The 19484-nt window shown below is 40.7% G+C and overlaps 1 protein-coding gene across 1 annotated transcript in view; it reads right to left on the reverse strand.

The window, feature by feature from the left end:
• Nucleotides 1-19484, reverse strand: part of SERGEF (secretion regulating guanine nucleotide exchange factor) — a gene marked incomplete at both ends in the record, with an annotated part of 126909 nt that overhangs the window by 78996 nt on the left and 28429 nt on the right. The window contains one exon of the mRNA XM_079536889.1: nucleotides 14528-14688. Coding sequence (XP_079393015.1) covers nucleotides 14528-14688 — 161 coding nt within the window. The remainder of the gene's footprint in view (nucleotides 1-14527; nucleotides 14689-19484) is intronic.

The raw sequence follows: 19484 nt of genomic DNA on the forward strand, positions 1-19484 counted from the left end.
ACTCACTGACAGTCAAACCAGGAGAGCAAAAATTTGCCATCCAGTATTCCCTGATGGGAACAGACTCTTAGCATGCAATTCAGCAGAAAAGTTACGTGGGTTTCTAAAAAAGTCCCCTCTGGAGAAGTTGTTTTTTTTATAGACATAGCTTCTAGTAAAGCTGTCACTGGAAAAGCTGCCCTTTTCCTAACTCGTCATCCTTTTCTGGAACAGCAGCATCAAAAACACCCATGTCCTTGCGTCCTGATCATTTTTAGCAGAATTTTGCTATTAAATGCTATTAAACAAGTCAAGCTGCAGGCTTGAAAGCAGGCTGCTAGGCAAACTCACTGCCACAGAGTGCTTCTGCAAAGCTGCAAAGTGCTACTGCTGCAGTGAGGAAAATTAACTCAGACATGCAAGCATTAAGAGGACAGGAAACAAAACAGTTCCTCCAATTATTTCTTTCTTCTGTATCCAGACTTACTAGGCACTAGATTCAAGGAGGTCTGGGGGGATAACAGGAGACAGGTCTGCTCAGTACTGTCACAGAAAGAACAAAAAAATGCAATACCATTTTCTAAATATTCCAACTCTGTTTTGGCACATCATACCTCAAAAGCAGTCTGGCATGGAAATTTCAGGCATGTATAACTCAAGAGCCCTTGACAACATCTAATGCACAGGCTGCTCCTCATACACTGAAGTACTTATTTTCGGGCTTCACCTTGGAGCACAAAAGAATCAGTTTTGTCAGCACCAGAAAAGTTTGTAAATTCTGCCAGATACATCAACATTATGCATTTCATCAAAGGCACCTTACATACGTTGCAGAGATATCCACAACTCTGCAAAGTTCAGCATTTCAAGATTTCTGCCTGCTCCAAACAATGTGAAATCAGGTTGTGATGTTAGCCACCAAAACCTCCCCTCTCTATAAGAATAATTTGTGTTTCACAGCTTTCATATCACTAGTGTGATTGCCAACGTAGTATTGCTTCTCCTTTGCCCACCTCACAGTTCCTAAACACACTTTAATTTGGGGTGGAACCTTCTCAATTATGTTAGTAAGTGCATTAGCCCTCTGGAGTTCTGAAGGCGGCACAACTTTGGGAAGCCTGCAAATCTGTGAGAGACATCCTTCATAGCACTGGACTATGGAAAGACAGCAATCTTGGAGCCTCTCATTATTACTGTTTTATTTAAATTTTTGAAAAAGCCTTCCAAACTACAAACATCTAATCTCTCCTCCTGAATTTTTGCTGCTGTTAGGATACCTACAGAAAGAGGTCCACTACAAAGCATGCTAAATGGTACTGCTATTGTTTACTTTGTGTCCTCATATTATACAGGCCACAAAATCCTTGAGAAATAGTTTTGCTTTTTTCAATTCCCTCTGTGTACCAGCTAGCCCAAGATTCTACATAGATACTCCAAGTCACCGTGAGAATACAAATAAAAGACATCTTACTTCGAATTGTTACCGAGAACTCCAAGAAAATTATATTCTACTGCCCAACACCAATGATCTGTGCCAATTATCACACTTGAGCTCCTTGGGCTTCATTTTGTAGCCCTCTAGAGCATGAATTCTATTGTAGTCAGACTTTCCAACCTCCATTTGCAGTAGGTACCCAAACCCTTCACAGAAATGCTTTACCCACCATAAAAAATTGTCAAGTGCAATTCCCTTCCTTATCGTCTTCTCCAGGTGGAAATTTCAGGGAAATAAATACCAACTACATGCTATGCAATCAGCCTTGGAAAGCCGAGGCAGCTCTTAGAAGGAGACCAGTGCTTTGAGTGATTTGTGAATACAGGGCTCTTCAAATACTAGTGAGTTCATGCCAAAACCAAAGCTATGGCAGTGATGCTGCTCTTACACAAAACAGAAGAGATTCCTTGTAGTTGTCTTGCATGTTGCAAAAGGAAAGTCAGAATTGTTTTTCCACAGAATTCACTGTGAAGCACTGAATTCAAACCTGAAGTAGAAAGTTCAGGCATAACTATACAAAAAATAGAAAAAACAAAAGCCATGCAGCAGAGCTATTTGAGGATACTAAGCCAACTTAATATGTCAAGTTAACTGAGATGAAAAAAACTAGCTTTGTGCTTAGAGGTTTGTATACACCAGGCTAAGAATAAAAATTAAAGGAACTTCTTCAGACAAGTGAGGATCCTTAAAAAGAACTGCAGACAGCATGCATGATTCCAGATGAGTAATACTGTAACTGAGAAGAAACATTCAAGATTGATTCTCATGCATCTGGGCATGTCTTCTCCAAGGAACATTTTAATGATGACAGCCGCTTCGGTGTCACCTCTGAACAATGCGGTCTCCTTTCGGCTTCCTGTTTACCCTTGTAGAAGAACACAACCTTGCAGACATCAGGCTTTTTAATTTTCTGAAGAGCAGAGGCTGTGCTTTTAGTCAACTAATTTCAATAGTGTATCCATCATTCAGACTGGGCACCTATTAATACTCAAAACAGGGACTATGAGAAGGGCATAGACACACACAAAAAAAAATCTTACACAATGAGATCAAATCTGTCAGCGTAAGCTAGAGATGCTTAATTTGATACAACCAAAGAGTAATTTATGCTGAAGAAGAGCATGCAACTAGAGAAACGGCAGAACAAACTCTGAAAAGCAAACGATCATTTCAAGCATCCCCATCGAGGGCTCTGACTTTCCGTGAACGTACAGATAGTTTAACACAGCTCCTTGACACGTTTTCTGCTTTGCAGACTTTGGACAATAAAAAGAGTAAGAACAAAGAGGACAGCTAATGTTAGAGCTGCTGGGTTAAAACAAAATAACAACGAAGACCCACTGAACCATGAAGCTTTTTTTTTTTTTCCAAGCTGCTATTTCAGTTACAGCCTCCATCTCCACGAGCCAGTATAACAAATGCCAGCTTCTACCCTATCACTGAGTAATATGAATACCTTATTTTATCCAAAGGGGCACATTGAGAGCTCTGAACTGCTTACATAATTTTTCTATGCGTTTTCCTGCACCCAATATGTGTATTATAGCTGACAGGAGGAAAAAAAAAAACACAACAGCCTGATTTCTTTAACTTCCCCTTCTCTCCTTGGTTGCCTTCCCAGTAAGAAGCATCGCTTCTGCAACCTGAACTTATCTGAGCAATGCCCTATGCATTTAAATAATATGAAAAACCATTTCTCTGACAGCTTGCTATCTTACAGCATGGGACAGAAGCTTCATATTTCTGAATTTTGAACATGTGTACAAACAACTTTGAGGATAGATAACAGGATAATTCAGGTTTGACGGGACCTCAGGAGGTTTCTAATCCAATTTCCTCACAGGCAAGTCAGTTATTAGGTCTGACCACACTGTCTGGGCTTGGTCCAGGTTGGTCTTGTAAATCTCTAAGAATGAAAACAGTACAACGTCCCTGGGCACCACTGCATGATCATCCTTGTGGTGAAAAAGGTTTTCCTTGCATTGAGTACAGGCTTTTGTTCCAGATTGTACCTCTGTTTCTCTGCCTCTCAACTGACTCTGCTTCTTGAAGAACATCCTCATATGCGCTGGCAGGCAACTACTGCATGCCCCAGAAATCTTCTCTTCTCCTTGCTGAATAAATCTTACTTGTGAGACTTTCACTAATTAGTTCCCGGTTGAAGAAAATGTTTAAAAAAAAAAAAGGCTAAATACTTACTCAGAACAACTTGTATTTCCAAGACCACCAATACTATCCAACAGCAGAGTAAGCTTCCCACAGTTTAAAGATGAGTGGGCTGGTTTCAGTTATTATCCAAGGAAAAGTCAATTCAAAATACAGAGCAGGCCTCGAAGTTTCCCACCTGAATGGCAAACTTCAGTAAATTTTAGCAAACAGAGTTAAAGTAGAACACAGAGAAGCTTCAGCAACATTAAAATATACTGATTCAGGTTCACAACATTGCTGATAAAGTTCACTTTTCTCCAAGGATTTACTTACTATTACTGCACAAATCTTCACAAGAATAAATTACACTTTCCAAGTGTTAAGGACACATTAACATGACATAGGTCATAGAAAATTCAAATTTCAGATACTTACTGAATCCAATAGATCAGAGACCAAATCAGTATTAGAATGAAAAAGAGGCCTGCATTAACTGAAATAAAGCTCTCTGAAATGATTAAATAATTTTTCAGTCACTATGATAACATACATTCCAGTGACTTAGATATCACAGAAAGTCATTTAGACATAATTTCATTTCTAGTCGTTAACTGGAATGCATAACTCCCTGGACCAACTCCAGAAGATTTTTCAAATCCAATACAGAAAATTTCATGTCAGCTTGAACATCAACTAATAATCTGCACTATACCTCATGAAATGTGAGCTGTAACAAGACGGGCACAGCAATATGGCAGCACATTTTAAACCATCTTCATTCTTGTGCTCTTCAGTTGCGCTGAAAATCAGAAAGGACTTGGCAACAAACTTTCACTTCTCTCACCAACTCTTTCATCAAACAAGTTTAGATAATTCACTCACTTGTACCTAAATGACCAAAACAATATACTTATTCTTGCTTATAAGTTTAATTCTTTTAAAACACTTGCACTGTGCCAAAACCTGCTATGCTTAATCACCTTCAGTTTTCCCTTACATCTGAAATCAACTGGACTAATCAAGCACGCTCTGCATAGTGAATGTAAAACCGGATGTTTGTCAAATGGCAACAGAAACGTTGTTATCCAAGAGCATTTACAGAATACTTCTGAACACTTGAAGCTACAACATAATTGTAAAGCTGGCTTCAAAGCAAAGAATTGCCTAAAATGGGTCTCCAGTCTTGCTATTTGCATTTGGTATCAAAAAATGAAGTTTCAGGTTTTCAAGATTAAAAAAAACCAAACATTTGTTTTCAAATTATCACAGTTCATTCAAGAGCAACTTGCCTTAACGTATGTATCCAGTCTCTCACAGATGACCACTATCTTCACTGCCTAATGCATCTCACATATTGAAATATGACAGCCACCAGACATTGAGTGATTGTATGACAGCTCTGCTGGATGTTGTGAAGCCCTCCACTGACCAAAGTGTGCCCCTCCAGCAACACTGAACTTGATCCAGAAACTCCTGCAGCATTTCAGATCTCTAAGTCAAGATCACAACAGAGTTGTGTTGTCTGCAAATACATACCAAAGGATTCTATACAGAAGATTATCTACACACTGGAATGCTTGCTGATTTTCTTTTTCTTTTCCCTTTTATTCTACTCTGGCCATCAGAGACCCAAGTACCGAGGCTTGCTCTTATCTAACCATCTGTGTTTTGCTCTCTCACTTTTGTTGGCTGTTTCCTTAAGGCACGCTTTGAACAAGGCTGCTGTTCAAAGACAGCTCACCCACACAGGTATTTTGCACTTCCTACCTATGGGTACCTATGGGGATGTGACTCGGGGCAGAAGGCAGGGACAGAATGCTTTCAGGTTTTAGCACGGCAACAAAACAAGAGAAGCAGTATGGGTTCTCTGCAGCTTCTAGATGCAGTTGGGCTAACTGCAGACTTGGCTAATAAAAGAGTTTTGCTTAGTCACCTAAAACCACTGGTGCATTCCTCCTGCTCTTCCAGGCTCAGGCAGTTTGCCCTGCTATCACTGGCAATGTGCTCAAGGTGCTGGTCTAAAAATCTTCGCTTGCCTCCATCCAGCAATGCAAGGCTTGAAGTCACTTACAAAGACAGGAGAGAAGCATTCAGGGATTTTTCGGATTTTTCTACACATAGCAGAGCTGTAGAATACAATTATTGACCACCTTAAGCCTTCTATTCATTTCAGTGATCTGTCTGTGGGGAGCAGGGGAAACGTGCTGCTACATTGCCAGAGGAAGGAAAAGATTATTTAAAGACCAGGCGGGTCTGCTCTGAAACAGCTGAAAAGTCTGACGCTGATCCAGGGCAAACTAAGCCCCACTGCAACTCACCTTGAGGTACTGCCCTTGGCTGAAAAATAGATGAGTGAGGAAAAAGGAAAAAGTACACCTTTGGGTTTCTGCAGAATGAGTTTCTTCTCTTGTCAAAAACAGTGCGAAGGAAGGAGGATGCACAGAGTATGGAAAACGTGGCCCTGCTAATTTCGAAGCGCCAAGCATCCCTGTTTATCTGCAGTTTTAGTTCTGCTTTTCCCAAAACTTTTTCCAAAATAATGCACTGAAGTATGAAAAGGTTTACGACCAAACATATTTTTGCAAACACAAAACAGCTGTGTCTGCAGCCCATCTCTCCCAGGTGCTGGGCCCAGCACTATGACAAATGGGAGCTGTGTGCCAGGCTTGTTCAGGTGCTGCACCAGATGGCTCTCAGTAGGTCTGAACAGGAACTACAACTCTCCTGGGCAAGAGAGCAAGAGAAAGGCACAGGGGAAAGCGCTCAGGAACAAAATATCTCACAGGAAGCATCAGCTAAGTCCCGTGTAATGACTGCGGTCCTGCACCAGAGATCTTTGCTACATCAATTACGAGTGAAAGCAAATTACCTGAATTGTTGGGAGGCACGACTCAGACAAATGGAACACAACCGTGGGTTTTCTTACACCGCTTCTCTAAAATCAAAGTATTCCTCTTCAACTATACTTCAACTAAATTGCATTTAACTACACACTTGTGTTTTTACTACTTCTGACATCTGCCTTACTAGGAATTTAATTAAAAATAACTGAATGGCATTAAAATAGTCTGATTGAAGATCCAATCTGGGATTCACAGATTCATTTTTTAGCTCAAACGTAATAGGAAGTTAACGATAACATTCCAATTGTTTTAATGTTTCTGAATCATTTTCTCCCTGAACATCAGCCAACATACAGCACTGAATACAGAAGAAAATAAGCAAGAAAGACAGACGGATCCAAGCTTGAGTTGTTTCTCTTAGTGAGTGTATAAACATACAAGTGCATCACAACAAATCACATCTATCTAATGTGAATTAAAGGTTTTCAGAACTTGGTCCTGTTTTCTCAAACTATCACAATTGAGCGCTCAGCCCAGAAATAACAAAAGAAGAGAAGGCAAGCTGTTCCTCTCTGAGCCAAAGGATTCAAAGAGAAAGCTGACGCAGTCTCACTGTCTGAAAGATTAAAAGACATGGAACTCGTACCACATCCCATTTCATGTTTCTATTTACACCTAACCACGTAAGTACAATTCTGCACATCCCTACATTTTTATTAACATCGGTTTTGTGTAGCAGAGATCCCAGAAACAAATACTGCATAGAATAAGCAGTATGAAATTGGAAAGGCTCTTAGAGATGCACAACAAAACTTAAAAAGTGACGGTCATCACAGATCACCATTTCCTTGTTTAAGGTTTCTTCTATTTCCCCATGATACAATAAGCCTAAGATTTTGTGTCCTTTCAAAACAGAATTAAGAATAAAAAACACAACAGATGTCACGAAACCACAAAAAAAGAGATTGTGAATTTTTCTTTCATGAAGACTTAAGAACATCCCCTCCCACCACAACCCACATGATTTGCATTCCCAATGAAAACATCAGATTCACTTAGAAGCAGAAATCAATCTTCACGCTCTTAAGAAACTGGCATGCGGTTTCAAAATAATCTGTTCAAATACAACAAAGTTTGACTTTTCCAAAGACAAGTTGACAACTACTAGCTCAAAATCAGATCATAAGTAAGACTTCAGCTCCTGCATCCCCATATTACTGCAGGAAATAAGAATTATTTTAATGAATGTTCTCTTAGTCCAACAACCCACTCAGGAACATGAAGCAAAGGGCAGGATCAAAAGAGTTCTTAAGAGTTCTTAAGACATGAAGAACCAGTTCTTCATAGCAATCAACACAGACCACTCCAGGTGAAAAAATGGCCTTTTGCCAATTCCTTTAACTACAAGATCTGAGAAACACAGATTTGTCTCATAAATCCACAGCAGAATCCCTTACATATGATATATTGTACTAAGGCAGGCTGTTTCTTATCACCGGCTACCGATGATTCAGTGCACGAAACCCAGCAGACGGAAATTACTGTAATGCCTCCCAGACAAGTTCAGAAACACTTTTACTCCATAAATTTAAGGTGCAGAAGTCTAACACTGACTAGGTCAGGACCCAAAACGTCTTCACTAGTTGTGGATGTACAATGAACTGCAAATTGGACCAGATTTTTAAGAAATGGATTTTGTAGAAATTTAACATATTTGACAACAGTGGAAGATGTCAAATTGAGAAGGCGGCACTCGTCTCCAGCAAACACATTCATTCCACTTACATTTCTCACAGCTTTCAGTAAGTTGTGAGAAGACATTGGTCAAATGTCTGAACTGGTGACCTTACCACACCAACACTATTTCTTCCCCCTGAGGAAGGGACAACAGCAGGGTTCATGCAGTGCCACAGAGAGCAGTAGATGTAGCTCAGCAGGATCATATGCAGACAGGTGAGGAACTTCTGCTGCTGCAGCAGCTGTCAGCCTCAGCAGTGCAATCCAGTGAGCAGAACAGAAAGCCACTGCAGTGACATGCCCCGGAGGAAGAGCCACCTACCAACCAACATTGGTTTCATGGCAAGGAAGAAATACATTTAACCAAAAACTGAAACATCTATGATAATTAAAAGCCTTGTAATGCTTTCTATTCACTTTCTGTTCTTATTTGCTCTGAAAACAGTGAAAAGTTCTCTTCACTACTCCCAGAAGTCATGAAGGATGCGTTTGGAAAAGGGTTGCGTGTTTGTTTTTTGATAACATTAACCCAATTATCATCTAAGTTTCATATACTTGCTCTAAGAAAGGGTACTCCATTTTTCCATTTTAAATCCATTACCACAATGAGTAATGCATCTTTAAAAAAACAGAGATGCCTTCATCAGTTCTTTGTAGTGGTTAAGTCATAAAAATTGGGCAATAGCTAAGAAAAAAGGCAGGGTGGAAAAAAAAAAAAAAGATCAATTCACTGTTCATTATTTCTGGAATTTACTTTTGTGGGTTTAAATCAGAAAGCCCTTTCCTGAAACTACTGAATAAAAAGGATTTTCTTCCACACAGAGAAGAAAATAGAAGTGCCACAAGAAATTGAAATAGGAGAGTGAACAGGAAAGACATGAAGGGCAAAGGACTCAAGAATTAAAAATATATCCCATGCTTTCACCCGTACAAAAAGCAAAGTTATAAGCATTCATTGTGGCACACACAGAAGCAATAAAGGAATCGCATCCTTATGTACACTCGCAATATATCTTGTTACAGCAACCAATCAAATAGTTCTGACTTAAAGTGGCTTAAATCTGTTAGACAAAGTTTGTTAGATGGCTTTCAGTCCTTCTCCCTCAATCTCCATCAAGGTCCAGCAGAGCCCAGCTTGTTCTTTTTTCCCTTCCTATAGAAATAAACCAAGGTTTCAGGTTTTCAAGGTTTTGAGTGACTTCACACTTCCAAAGCGTGAAAGGAACTGACAGTAGAAGCTGCAGGTAAACCTTGGACAGCTTAAATAAGACGGAGAAAAAGGATTTCCACTGAAGTAACTGTAAGTAGGAGCTGGCACGCTAATGCTTGTCCATCTAACACTAAAGAACACAAACACTGTGGCAAATATTCTGGTAAACAAACGCATTTTAAGAACTCCTCACAGGCTCCCTATACAGTTGTTGCCAAGAAGGGATCAGTTCTATTAGCTATACACCTGGAGACAGAAGGACAGATGGGATTTGGAGCTGGAGTGATAAAACACTGGAGGTGGCATTATCAGATACATACCACTAAGGAACTATCACCTTTTTCTCCTGTATAATAAAACAAAAGTTTCTCATTAGAGTTTTTATTTGCTTCTTCTGCGACAGACTATCCTCCAAGGCATCAGCAACAGGAGCACAGGTCTTAGCACTCTTTGCTGCTATCTGATTACATGCCATAGCCTCTGAATTTAGTGACACCTCTGCAATCAGCTGCCAGGAGACCAAAAACAAACCCTTCACCACGGTTTAAAGCAGGAGACACATTACCACTTCTTTCCTCACGAGATTAGAGGCATAATTTTTGCTTTCACTTCTCCCTCCTCTCACAAACAAGCTGCACTGGTTGATTGCTGGGGCAGAGACATGGGCTATGTTAGACTCTAAAAGCAAGCACCGAGTTCAGATATCGCTCCTGCATTGGATGACTTCAATTTCAACTAGAAGTGAGGCACAGGAGATGAAGTACCAGGTGAGAGAACAGACAGACACCTGCCATTTAGCAGGCTGCCTAGTGAATTTGGTGTTTGAAACCTACTGCGTGCCAAGGTACTGACATGGCATAGCAACAGCTGTAAGCATTACAGAAGAAACACGAGCTTCTCCCTCTTCTGAACCCTCCTTTAAGCAATAGCATTACAGCAGCTTACAGAATAAGCACAAAGGCCAGCAAGACCAGCAGGGCTCACAGCTTCAATGCCGCAACGATAAGCAAAAGCTGCAAACATCAGACAAATGAAAAGCAAAGCCATCACTAGTGTGACCTGAGTTCAAATCAAATCTCAAATCCTGAAATTAAAAGCAAGGAGAAACAGCCTGCAGGCTGGCCAGAACAGCATTGGCTCAGTGAGGTTATGGCCCCACAGTGACAAGTGACATGGCAAAGCCCCGAGGAACACGCAGAGGAACAAGCAGTGTCGCAGCCACCAGGACCCCCCTCACCTCAGCCATTTGTTGCACACCACCCAGCAGCCCAGCACTACCCTGTCCATTTCTTTTCAGCTATGTAATACATACAATCCAGCAAAGAGAAACTTTTATGAAGTAACACCTGGTTTTTGGTTGTTGTTGTTGTTGGCTTTTATTTTGCGGGATTTCTTTTTAAGAAAACAAGGCAGAATAAAAGAACTAGTGAAATCACTTCTACTAACACAAAAGAGTAAACAAAGAGAGCACTCCAACCAACTTCTAAGAGTAATACTCTCTGAATAGGCTGGTTTTTGTTGCTGTTTTTATGAAAAGATTCCTCTGTTACAGAACCAACCAGCAATTCATCAATGCAACAGACAAAAGAAATATTACTATTTACACCCAGAAGGTTTTTGACCTGAAGTTCTAGGGTCAGGCGGATAAACCAGAACTCATCTAACCCCCAATAATCATTTTAACATTATTTTTCCATTCTTAAAAGAAGATACTGATGAGATTTCTTTGCAGAGAATGCTGCAAATTGATAGCTTTGTTCCAGTTCACTACAGTTTCTTATTGATTTTCTCTCGTTTGAGCCTGCATTGATTTGTTAATCCCTTCTCTGTAACAGTTTTAATGACAAATTGAGAATGAAAAACTGCATGCTTTAGGGCATTTTCCACCAACCTCTTGCCTCAAACCATAATTTCACATAGATTTGGAAAACATCCATACCCTAGGTCAGACCTGACTTAGCTCATACTAAGATAATCTTTACACTGCAGCCTTTCCGCTTAGGCTTCCCATAGATGGACAAGGCAGCTACTGAAAGAACTCTAGCAAGGCAGAAGAGGATTTCTGCATTTAGGACAGCCCCCTTCCAGAGCTGTTGCTTACACAGGCTTTGTCTTAACACTGACTAGATTTTTTTTAAGCAATTTTCACCACAAAACCACAGCAGGGTCAGCAGAAGCAAGGCAGGTACAGGCTGCCACACACCAATGGCTTATTTTTGTTCCCTGACACAACTGGCCCCCCTTCAGTCATCACTGCCAAGAGTCAGGCTTGGTGGCTGTGAAACCGAGAAGGGAATTAAGTCCAAGAACTCAGGTATCCAAAAATGACAGCGATACAAGTTTTTCTAGTTTCCTAACTGAAACTGGAGATCTCAGTCCTCAGCTGTAATCTAGCACAGCTTTCTTTAATTACAGAAAGGGTATAATGAGAGCGCGGCTGCATATGAACCGTGCTGCATATCCAAAATGACCATAGACTTCCCTTCCATCCAATTTAGTGAGAAATGTTCAGCACTGCAGGATGATTTCTTCTCATTTGTTTACTGCTGCAGCAAATGCTTGCTGCAACGTGAATGACATGCTGAACATACCCCAAACAGTAAAATGATAGCTATTAAAACCAAAAATATCAAATTGGCCTGGAAAAGCATTTTGACAAGGAGGAAACATTAAGCCAGGTCTTTGTAGCATTTGCTAAATACAGAGGCTCATCATATTTCAGGCCATTCGTATTTAATTCTCCTTTCATCTGAAGAGCAGTGGCTGTGAATGCACATCAGGCAGCAGATGAGTCAGATGTTCTGAAGAGGTCCAATCAAGGACGCCCCACAACATAAGAGCACTGCATGCATAATGTCTCACACAACTGATTCTGCTACAGCCCCAAGTTCCTTCTCCTGTCTCATCCTATTCCATGGAGGTTTTGCACAAAAGCACTAAGAGAAAAACAATAAATCGGCCCGCAGACTCTTATTTCAGGAAGTTAAAGGCAGGAGACTACAGGAGCCTGATGTTCATGCACACTTAAAGCTGATTAGCAGATAATCATCTTAAGTGCAGGCTTTTGTTCTTCCATTGTTTTGGATGAAAAACAAACAAAAAAATCCACTTGTATTTCCAAGGTCAATGTTTCCAAACGAATTTGTGAGATGAAGTCAAACTCAGTGAAAACAGTCTTCCACAACACTTCAAAATTCAATTTTGGAAAGGTAGACAAACTGCAGATACAGAGACTATACTCATTTCAGCACAAAGAAGAGAGACTCCCCAGTCCTTGGTGAGGGTATGAAGACAAGTCACAGCACAGGTTATCTCAAGGACAGCACAGTAGACTTAAACTAGTGTGCCTTTTATACTCTCCTCTAATTTCTACATCACTTTCTCCACTTTGGCTTTAGCAGTATTAACACAAGTTCAAAGGGAATCAATGGACTAAAACACAGTTCAAAATTTTTATTCAATCATTAAAAATCATTAGTTGTAAGTGTCAGCTATTAAATTGGTCCTCTTTAACAAAGTGCATGTTGGAGTTGATAATTCACAGTAAGCATGGAAAAGAATTCATCCTCTCTGTGTCCATTTTAACTCAAATCAAACCTCATCTCTATATGATGACAAATGGAAGAAAGGATAGTTTGTGTGCAAAAAAAAAAAAACAAAACAACACCAGCTCACACACTACATAGTATAAACACTGCAACTTAACACAGTTGTAGGTATAAATTCTAACTCTGGCATTATTTTGTAACCTTGAAGTGAAGTGATTTAGGCTCTTATCTGTTTGTTCCTTTTCCCATCAATGCAGATCCTCTCAGCGTACAAATGATGCTAGCTCTTGATCACACTCTTCTTAAATCATCTTCATGCTGTTAGCTCTGCAAAGAATGATGCCTGCCCCAGAACACTGCCATTGCTAATCACTCAAATCAAGTCTCTCACAGGTGTACAAGGAGGAACAGAGCTGAGGGCAGCAGAATGAAGATGAGATGTTGTTTTTACTCTTTCTTTTCAAAGAATGTTTCTGATTGCATCTCCTTCCTTCACCTTCATGGATCACTCGTCCTGCCAAGCTTAAGTTCCCCTGGCAAAAACTACAGCTGCCATGGCTTTGTATTGTACAAGGGACAAGAGAACTACTTCAGGCATTGCCCAAAGCTCAAATGAAAAGCAGCACAAAACAGGTTTAACAGTGGTGTTCCTATAGCTATCCAACAATAAAGGCAAGGATGCCATTCTCAAAATAAGTTAGACTGCTGCTTGAGACTCAGCGGAGTCAACATCAACCACACAAATTATTTGTCAACGCATATCCTATGCTCTAAGGTTCCACTTCTCATCCAAGTGCACACATCTGCTGAACGCTGATGACAGGAAAGGGCTGAGGCTGACTCTGCTAGCTGAAGTCCTGCTGCAAGACACAACCTGAAGGCAGAGCAGCAGTGCATGCACTGCAGCTGAAGACCTCAACCTGTACTTATTCCTTGCATTCTGACTGCCACAGGGACCTGCACATTGCCATCCAGCAGGCCAACTGCCACATGCTGCTTCTCAGACACTAACAAGCCAAGAATACAGTTTGCAGGCAGTATGGGTTGCAAACAACTTTTGAGTTCCTATGCAACATTCACTTTCCCACCATCTTTGCGTCTGTGATTTTCTCAGTCATACAAAAAAACCCTCCAATACAGCTCAAGGATGTTAGGAAGCAGAGAAATCTTCATACTTGCTTAGTCAACCTGAGACAGAAGCTGCAATATGATTTATCAGCTAGAGAACAGCCATTGGCTAAATTGTTACAGAGGGCTTCAGCAAGAAGTAGCGCCACACCTGGGCAAGGTCCCACCCCAGCTGTGAGACTTCATCAAAGCTGCAGCTATCTCCAGTATGCATTTATATGTGAAAGAACTTGGCATCTGGTTCAAACAAGAGAAAATCAGCTTCTTAATGCAAAAGCCTTTTATGAAATTTGAAGTAATTGAATCATTAAGTTCTGAGCTTACAGGAAGAGCAACAAGGGCATGTGCTGCAGCATTTGAAAGGTTTCTATTAGGAAATTGTTCTGATTATCTTAATGCACCCAAGAAAAACCTGGAAAAATGGTAATTTCTTCATTACCTGAGATGCTCCATTTAGGCAAGACAAGGAAATAGGAATGTTACAAAACAGCTTCACAGATTGTTCAGATGCTGTGCACGTCTCCTGCCCATCAGGAACCACTGCATGTCTTCCAAGCTGTCCGTAGTCTGCTCTGCCCCAGGTGAATACCTTCCCGGTTTCTAAAAACAAAGCACATTTCGAGATTACTTATTCACTAGGTTCCTGGAACATCTGGATACCAATTCAAAGCTAGAACACCACTTTCTAATGCATCTTATCTAAAGCTTCAAAAACCTAGTGGAAACTTATTTGCTTCTGGGAGCACAAGAAAAATTATATTAAAACTGAAGATGAATTGAGTTGCACTTCCACACAGTTTCTCCAACTTCATTAACTTTCCAGCAGAATGCCAGCTGTGTGGTGGCCTGGGCTGTAAATGAAACCACTTCAGTGAAGCTGCTTAACTTGTATATACTGCATGCAACACACACAATTTGTTTGTATAAAGGATGCTGTTTTTTAGCTTCACAGAAGCACACACAAAACAGCTGTTTTTGAAGCACAAAAGATTGTTTTCTATTCTCAGTATTTGCCATAGAAATATCCATCCTATGTCCTGTATTTAACATATGGTTTGTTTTCCTGATAGAAGTCAGGATACCTTCTGTCATAACTCCTGCTAGCAAAGTTATAGCCCTCAGGGCAGCAGCTGATTAGTGAGGAACTCCACCACAGTCATCATTAAGCACTGCAAATACAACAGTTTGTTCTCACAGGAATCACATTTTTACCAAGACAGTTTTAAATGAAATCAGCAGCATTTAGATCATCCTTCTCCCCACATTACAAAGGGTTGCACTGCTGCAGGACTGACACCCCAAAGTCCATCCTACAAAATAAACAACATTTATAAAGTAACACTTCTTACCTTCCATTCCTATTTTGAAAGAACATGCTAGGTGCAAGCTTCTTTTTTCCTTAATGACATAATTGCATTTGCAAGGAAGTTGGTGAAAGCTCTCCTTCCACGGCTTCCAACTTAAAAAGTTATATATACACAATATAAACAATATGCTCTTAAGTGGGTTTTTACTAGAAGCAGCAATCCCATCACAGCCCAGAAGGAAGCCTGCAGTGACCCTGAATTCCACGCGTACTTTAGCTAAGCCTCAAACTTCTCCTGAGAACACGATTCCTCAAGTCACAAGCTGAACAATTTTAATTTTCCTCAAATCATAGAACCACAGAGTGGCTTGGGTTGGAAGGGTCCTCAAAGATCATCTAGTTCCAACCCCTGGTGTGAAATCTGTGAGAAGTCAAGCGAAGCAGCTCTAACACTCACTTCTACCATTGCCCTTCAGTGAAGACATATCCCACAGAGCCGAGGGTTTCCTTAACACGCCCTAACACAAACCTCAGGAAACCTGAACAGCTCTGGCTTTTTTGGGTGCTGTTATACCATCTCAGAGGGAACAAAGCTAGGCACTGCTGGTTTGGGGGATTTAAGCCGGTAACGCATTTCAAACTGGAAATCTCTGACTTTGTAGAAATGTACATGAAGAATATCCATCTTCCTTGCAAATCTGCTGGTAGTGGTATCTTTCACTCAGATCTTTCAAACAGTTTTTCAGATTCATTCTCTCAGTTCACTGATAACGCCTTCCCTGAAATAATTAAGGGATAAAATTAGTTGTCCTTTTCTTTCAAGGGCACAAAGATTTTTTTGCCTTTGGAGGCTCTCTAGCACTTAGGGAGAAGCTGAAACCAATCACACATTGCTTTCAACCAAAGAAAGGTCTTTTAATACACAGGTTTTGTTTTGTTAGGTTAAAGCACTAGAAGATTTTATTGATAGAACACCAGCATGCTCTAAAACTTGGAGGGAATAGTTTGTAGCTTAAAAAATGTATATGCTTATTTTGTGGGTACTATATTTATTTTATAGTTTGTATGGATCTCTGCTAAAAACGCCTGCAGCTGCAAAAGTGTTGCAGGAAAGCTCCTGTGTCAATATGTTCTGCAGCAAACCTAAACGTAGATTGAGTCTCGGGCTTTTACATCACACCAGATTACTGCACCTATGAAGAAGTCTGTGAGCAGACTAGAAATGTGCAGGCAGGCTGCTCTACTTTGTATCAACTCCAGGAACTCAAGCTGATTTTTATGGAGGATAAAGCCAGAAAGAATTTTTGTAGCATCTAGTTAGATCATTAACATGCCACAGGCTCTCAATCCCTACCCAGACACTGCTGCATTGACCTGTAATTCAACTTAAAGCATTTCAACCCTCAGAAGCCGAACACGTCAAGTGCAAGAGAGACAGACGTCAGCAACCCACAAGGCCTCCAGAAAGGTGAGCAGGATATGTGATGACACATCCAGATTCTCCCAGACCAATGGCAGCACTGCCTCGGACACAGGAAAGAGTCCTCTCCAGTCTGACTTTTTTCCCCAAATGCAAATCGTGTGTTCCATCTGGACCCAGACACTCAGAGAAGCCCCAACCGCTCAAGTAACAGTATGGATCCTGGGCATGCTCACATCAGAGCACTGCCTTGTCTAAATTCATGCCTACTGCTAGTGTTCATGGATTTGGATGAAGGCAAACTAGAATTCCAAGATACATCTGACCAGTTACTCATCGAGAGAATTATTTTCCTGCCCTGTAGCTGACCAGTCGATAGATCTGTCTAACTACAGCTGCCATCAGCTGTTTATTATGTTTTTATCAGCAATGAAGACTAGAAAAAGCTCCTTTACCCACCATCTCTACATGCTCTATGTTTGGTTTTGGTTTTTTTTTTCCTTCTACTATTATTTACGTGTCGGTGCCCTTCAGGTTTACTGCAATTCTATTATTTGATCAATTTTTGAGGCACTACATTAAACTTTCAAATAAGTTGAAATATAAATAACAGGCCTGGAAACAGTACGATGCTCATGATTTTACTCCTCCACAACCTTACAGTGGCTTTGAAGTGTGTTCGTTATTATTACTGCAAATTATTCCAGCAAATTTGGTGGAAATAAAGAACATGAGTATATCAGAAGGATTGAAAACAGACAGTAGTAGGGCTTAGCTACAGCAGAACACCTCCAATGCCCAGATTCTGTTCTCTTTAACTGGAAAAGCAGCACAGAAATACTTACACATTCAACACCAAACAGCCTTTAGCAGTCTCACTGTTCACAAGCAGAAATAACTAATTTCACTTTTTTCCATTTTGCAACTAAGGGAAACAAGTTTCAGGTGGTTATTGGTAGGCAAACACAGAGAATATCAACCTTAAATTTTAAACCAGGTGATTTTTTTGTTTGTTTTAAGAAGAGATTAAAAGTTGGCCCAAAAAGCCAACTCTTCCTTTAGTTCTCACAAATCCCAAAATATCTTTTCCGTGAGAGAACCTAATAGAAGCTGATTTAGAAGTGCCTCCTCTACAAAATGCCAATTACATTTTTAGCTAACAGACCAACAAAAAAATTTCAGTCACAAGTGGAAATTTCAGGCTGAGGCAAACACCAATGCATGGAAAATTCCAGCCAAGGTTAAAGTCTTCTCAAAATCCTAAGCGAAAGAAAGCATTGAGTTATGACAGAAAGTGTTAAGCAACTGTAATGAGAGGTATTGCTACTGTGCTGCTTATAATATAGATGGTATTTTAAAATGTTCTAAGAATATTTGAGAAAGACATTAGTCATACAGAGTAAGGAGGCTGCAGGATGAATTACTTAAGAATGAAGGGTGATATAACAAGGAACGTTGGTCTAATATTAGAATAGAACAGATTTTAATTAGAAGTCGAGAAAACATACACAGTGATGAGTCAACTGGACAGAGTATATCAACCATGGAAGTGGCTGAGGCACCAGAAAAAGGTATTTTGTACCAGACTCCATACAGTAAAAGAATAAAAGGCAGGAGGAATTTCTTCAGCTTGTGTGAAAGAAAGACGCATACTACATCGGCAGTTCTTGGAAGATACTAATGATGCTTCCTAAGACCTTGATCTTGCCATGTTCTGAGCACACAGGCCTCGATTCCAAAAGGTTCTTTAAATCCTCAACAGTGAAGGTCAGCATCGCCTCAGAAGACACTATCACGACTCCCTCTTTTTTCACAAAAAAAATCATAGAATCATTAAGGTTGGAGAAGACCTCTTAGGATCGTCCAGTCCAACCATCTACCTACCACCAACACTGCCTACTAGGTCATGCTCCTAAGTATGACATCTACCCTTTAACACCTTCAAGGACAGTGACTACAACAATCCCCTGTGCAGCCTGTTTCAAAGCTGACCACTCTTTTTGAGAATACATTCTTCCTAACATCCAATCTGAATCTCCCCTGGTGCAACTGGAGCCCCTTCCTCTAGCCCTATCACTGTTACCTGGGAAAAGAGGCCACGCACCACCTTGCCACAGCCTCCCTTCACCAGCTTCGTTGCCCATCTCTGGAAATTCTCCTAGGCCTTGAAGTCTTTCTTATAGTGAGGAGCCCAAAACAGAACACAGTACTCCAGTTGCAGCCTCACCAGGGCTGAGTACAGAGGGATGACCACCTCCCTGAGCCTGCTGGCAACACCATTTGATACAAGCCACAATGCCATTGGCCTTCTTGGCCACCCGGGCACATTGCTGGCTCATGTTCAGCCAGGAGTTGACCAACACCCCCAAGTCCTTTTCCTCCATGTAGCTTTCCAGCCATTCTGCCCCAAGCCTGCAGCATCGTATGGGATGGTTGTGATTAAAGTGCAGGACCTGGCACTTGGTCTTAAATTTCATTCTATTGGCCTCACCATGAAGGTGTGATAGTATTCACTGGAAATCCAGCATCAGAAAGGCTCCTCTGTGTTTTCCTCAGTTCAGCCTTCTATCCTTACGCTACGACAAAGCATACACAGTTAAAAACAGCCTCAAGATTACAAGTTTACAATCCTCAGAATTTTGCAAATCCAGCAACCTTGCATAAAGCACC

The sequence above is a fragment of the Tetrao urogallus genome, assembly GCF_951394365.1.
Source record: "Tetrao urogallus genome assembly, chromosome: 6".
In the NCBI taxonomy this organism is placed as follows: Eukaryota; Metazoa; Chordata; class Aves; order Galliformes; family Phasianidae; genus Tetrao; species Tetrao urogallus.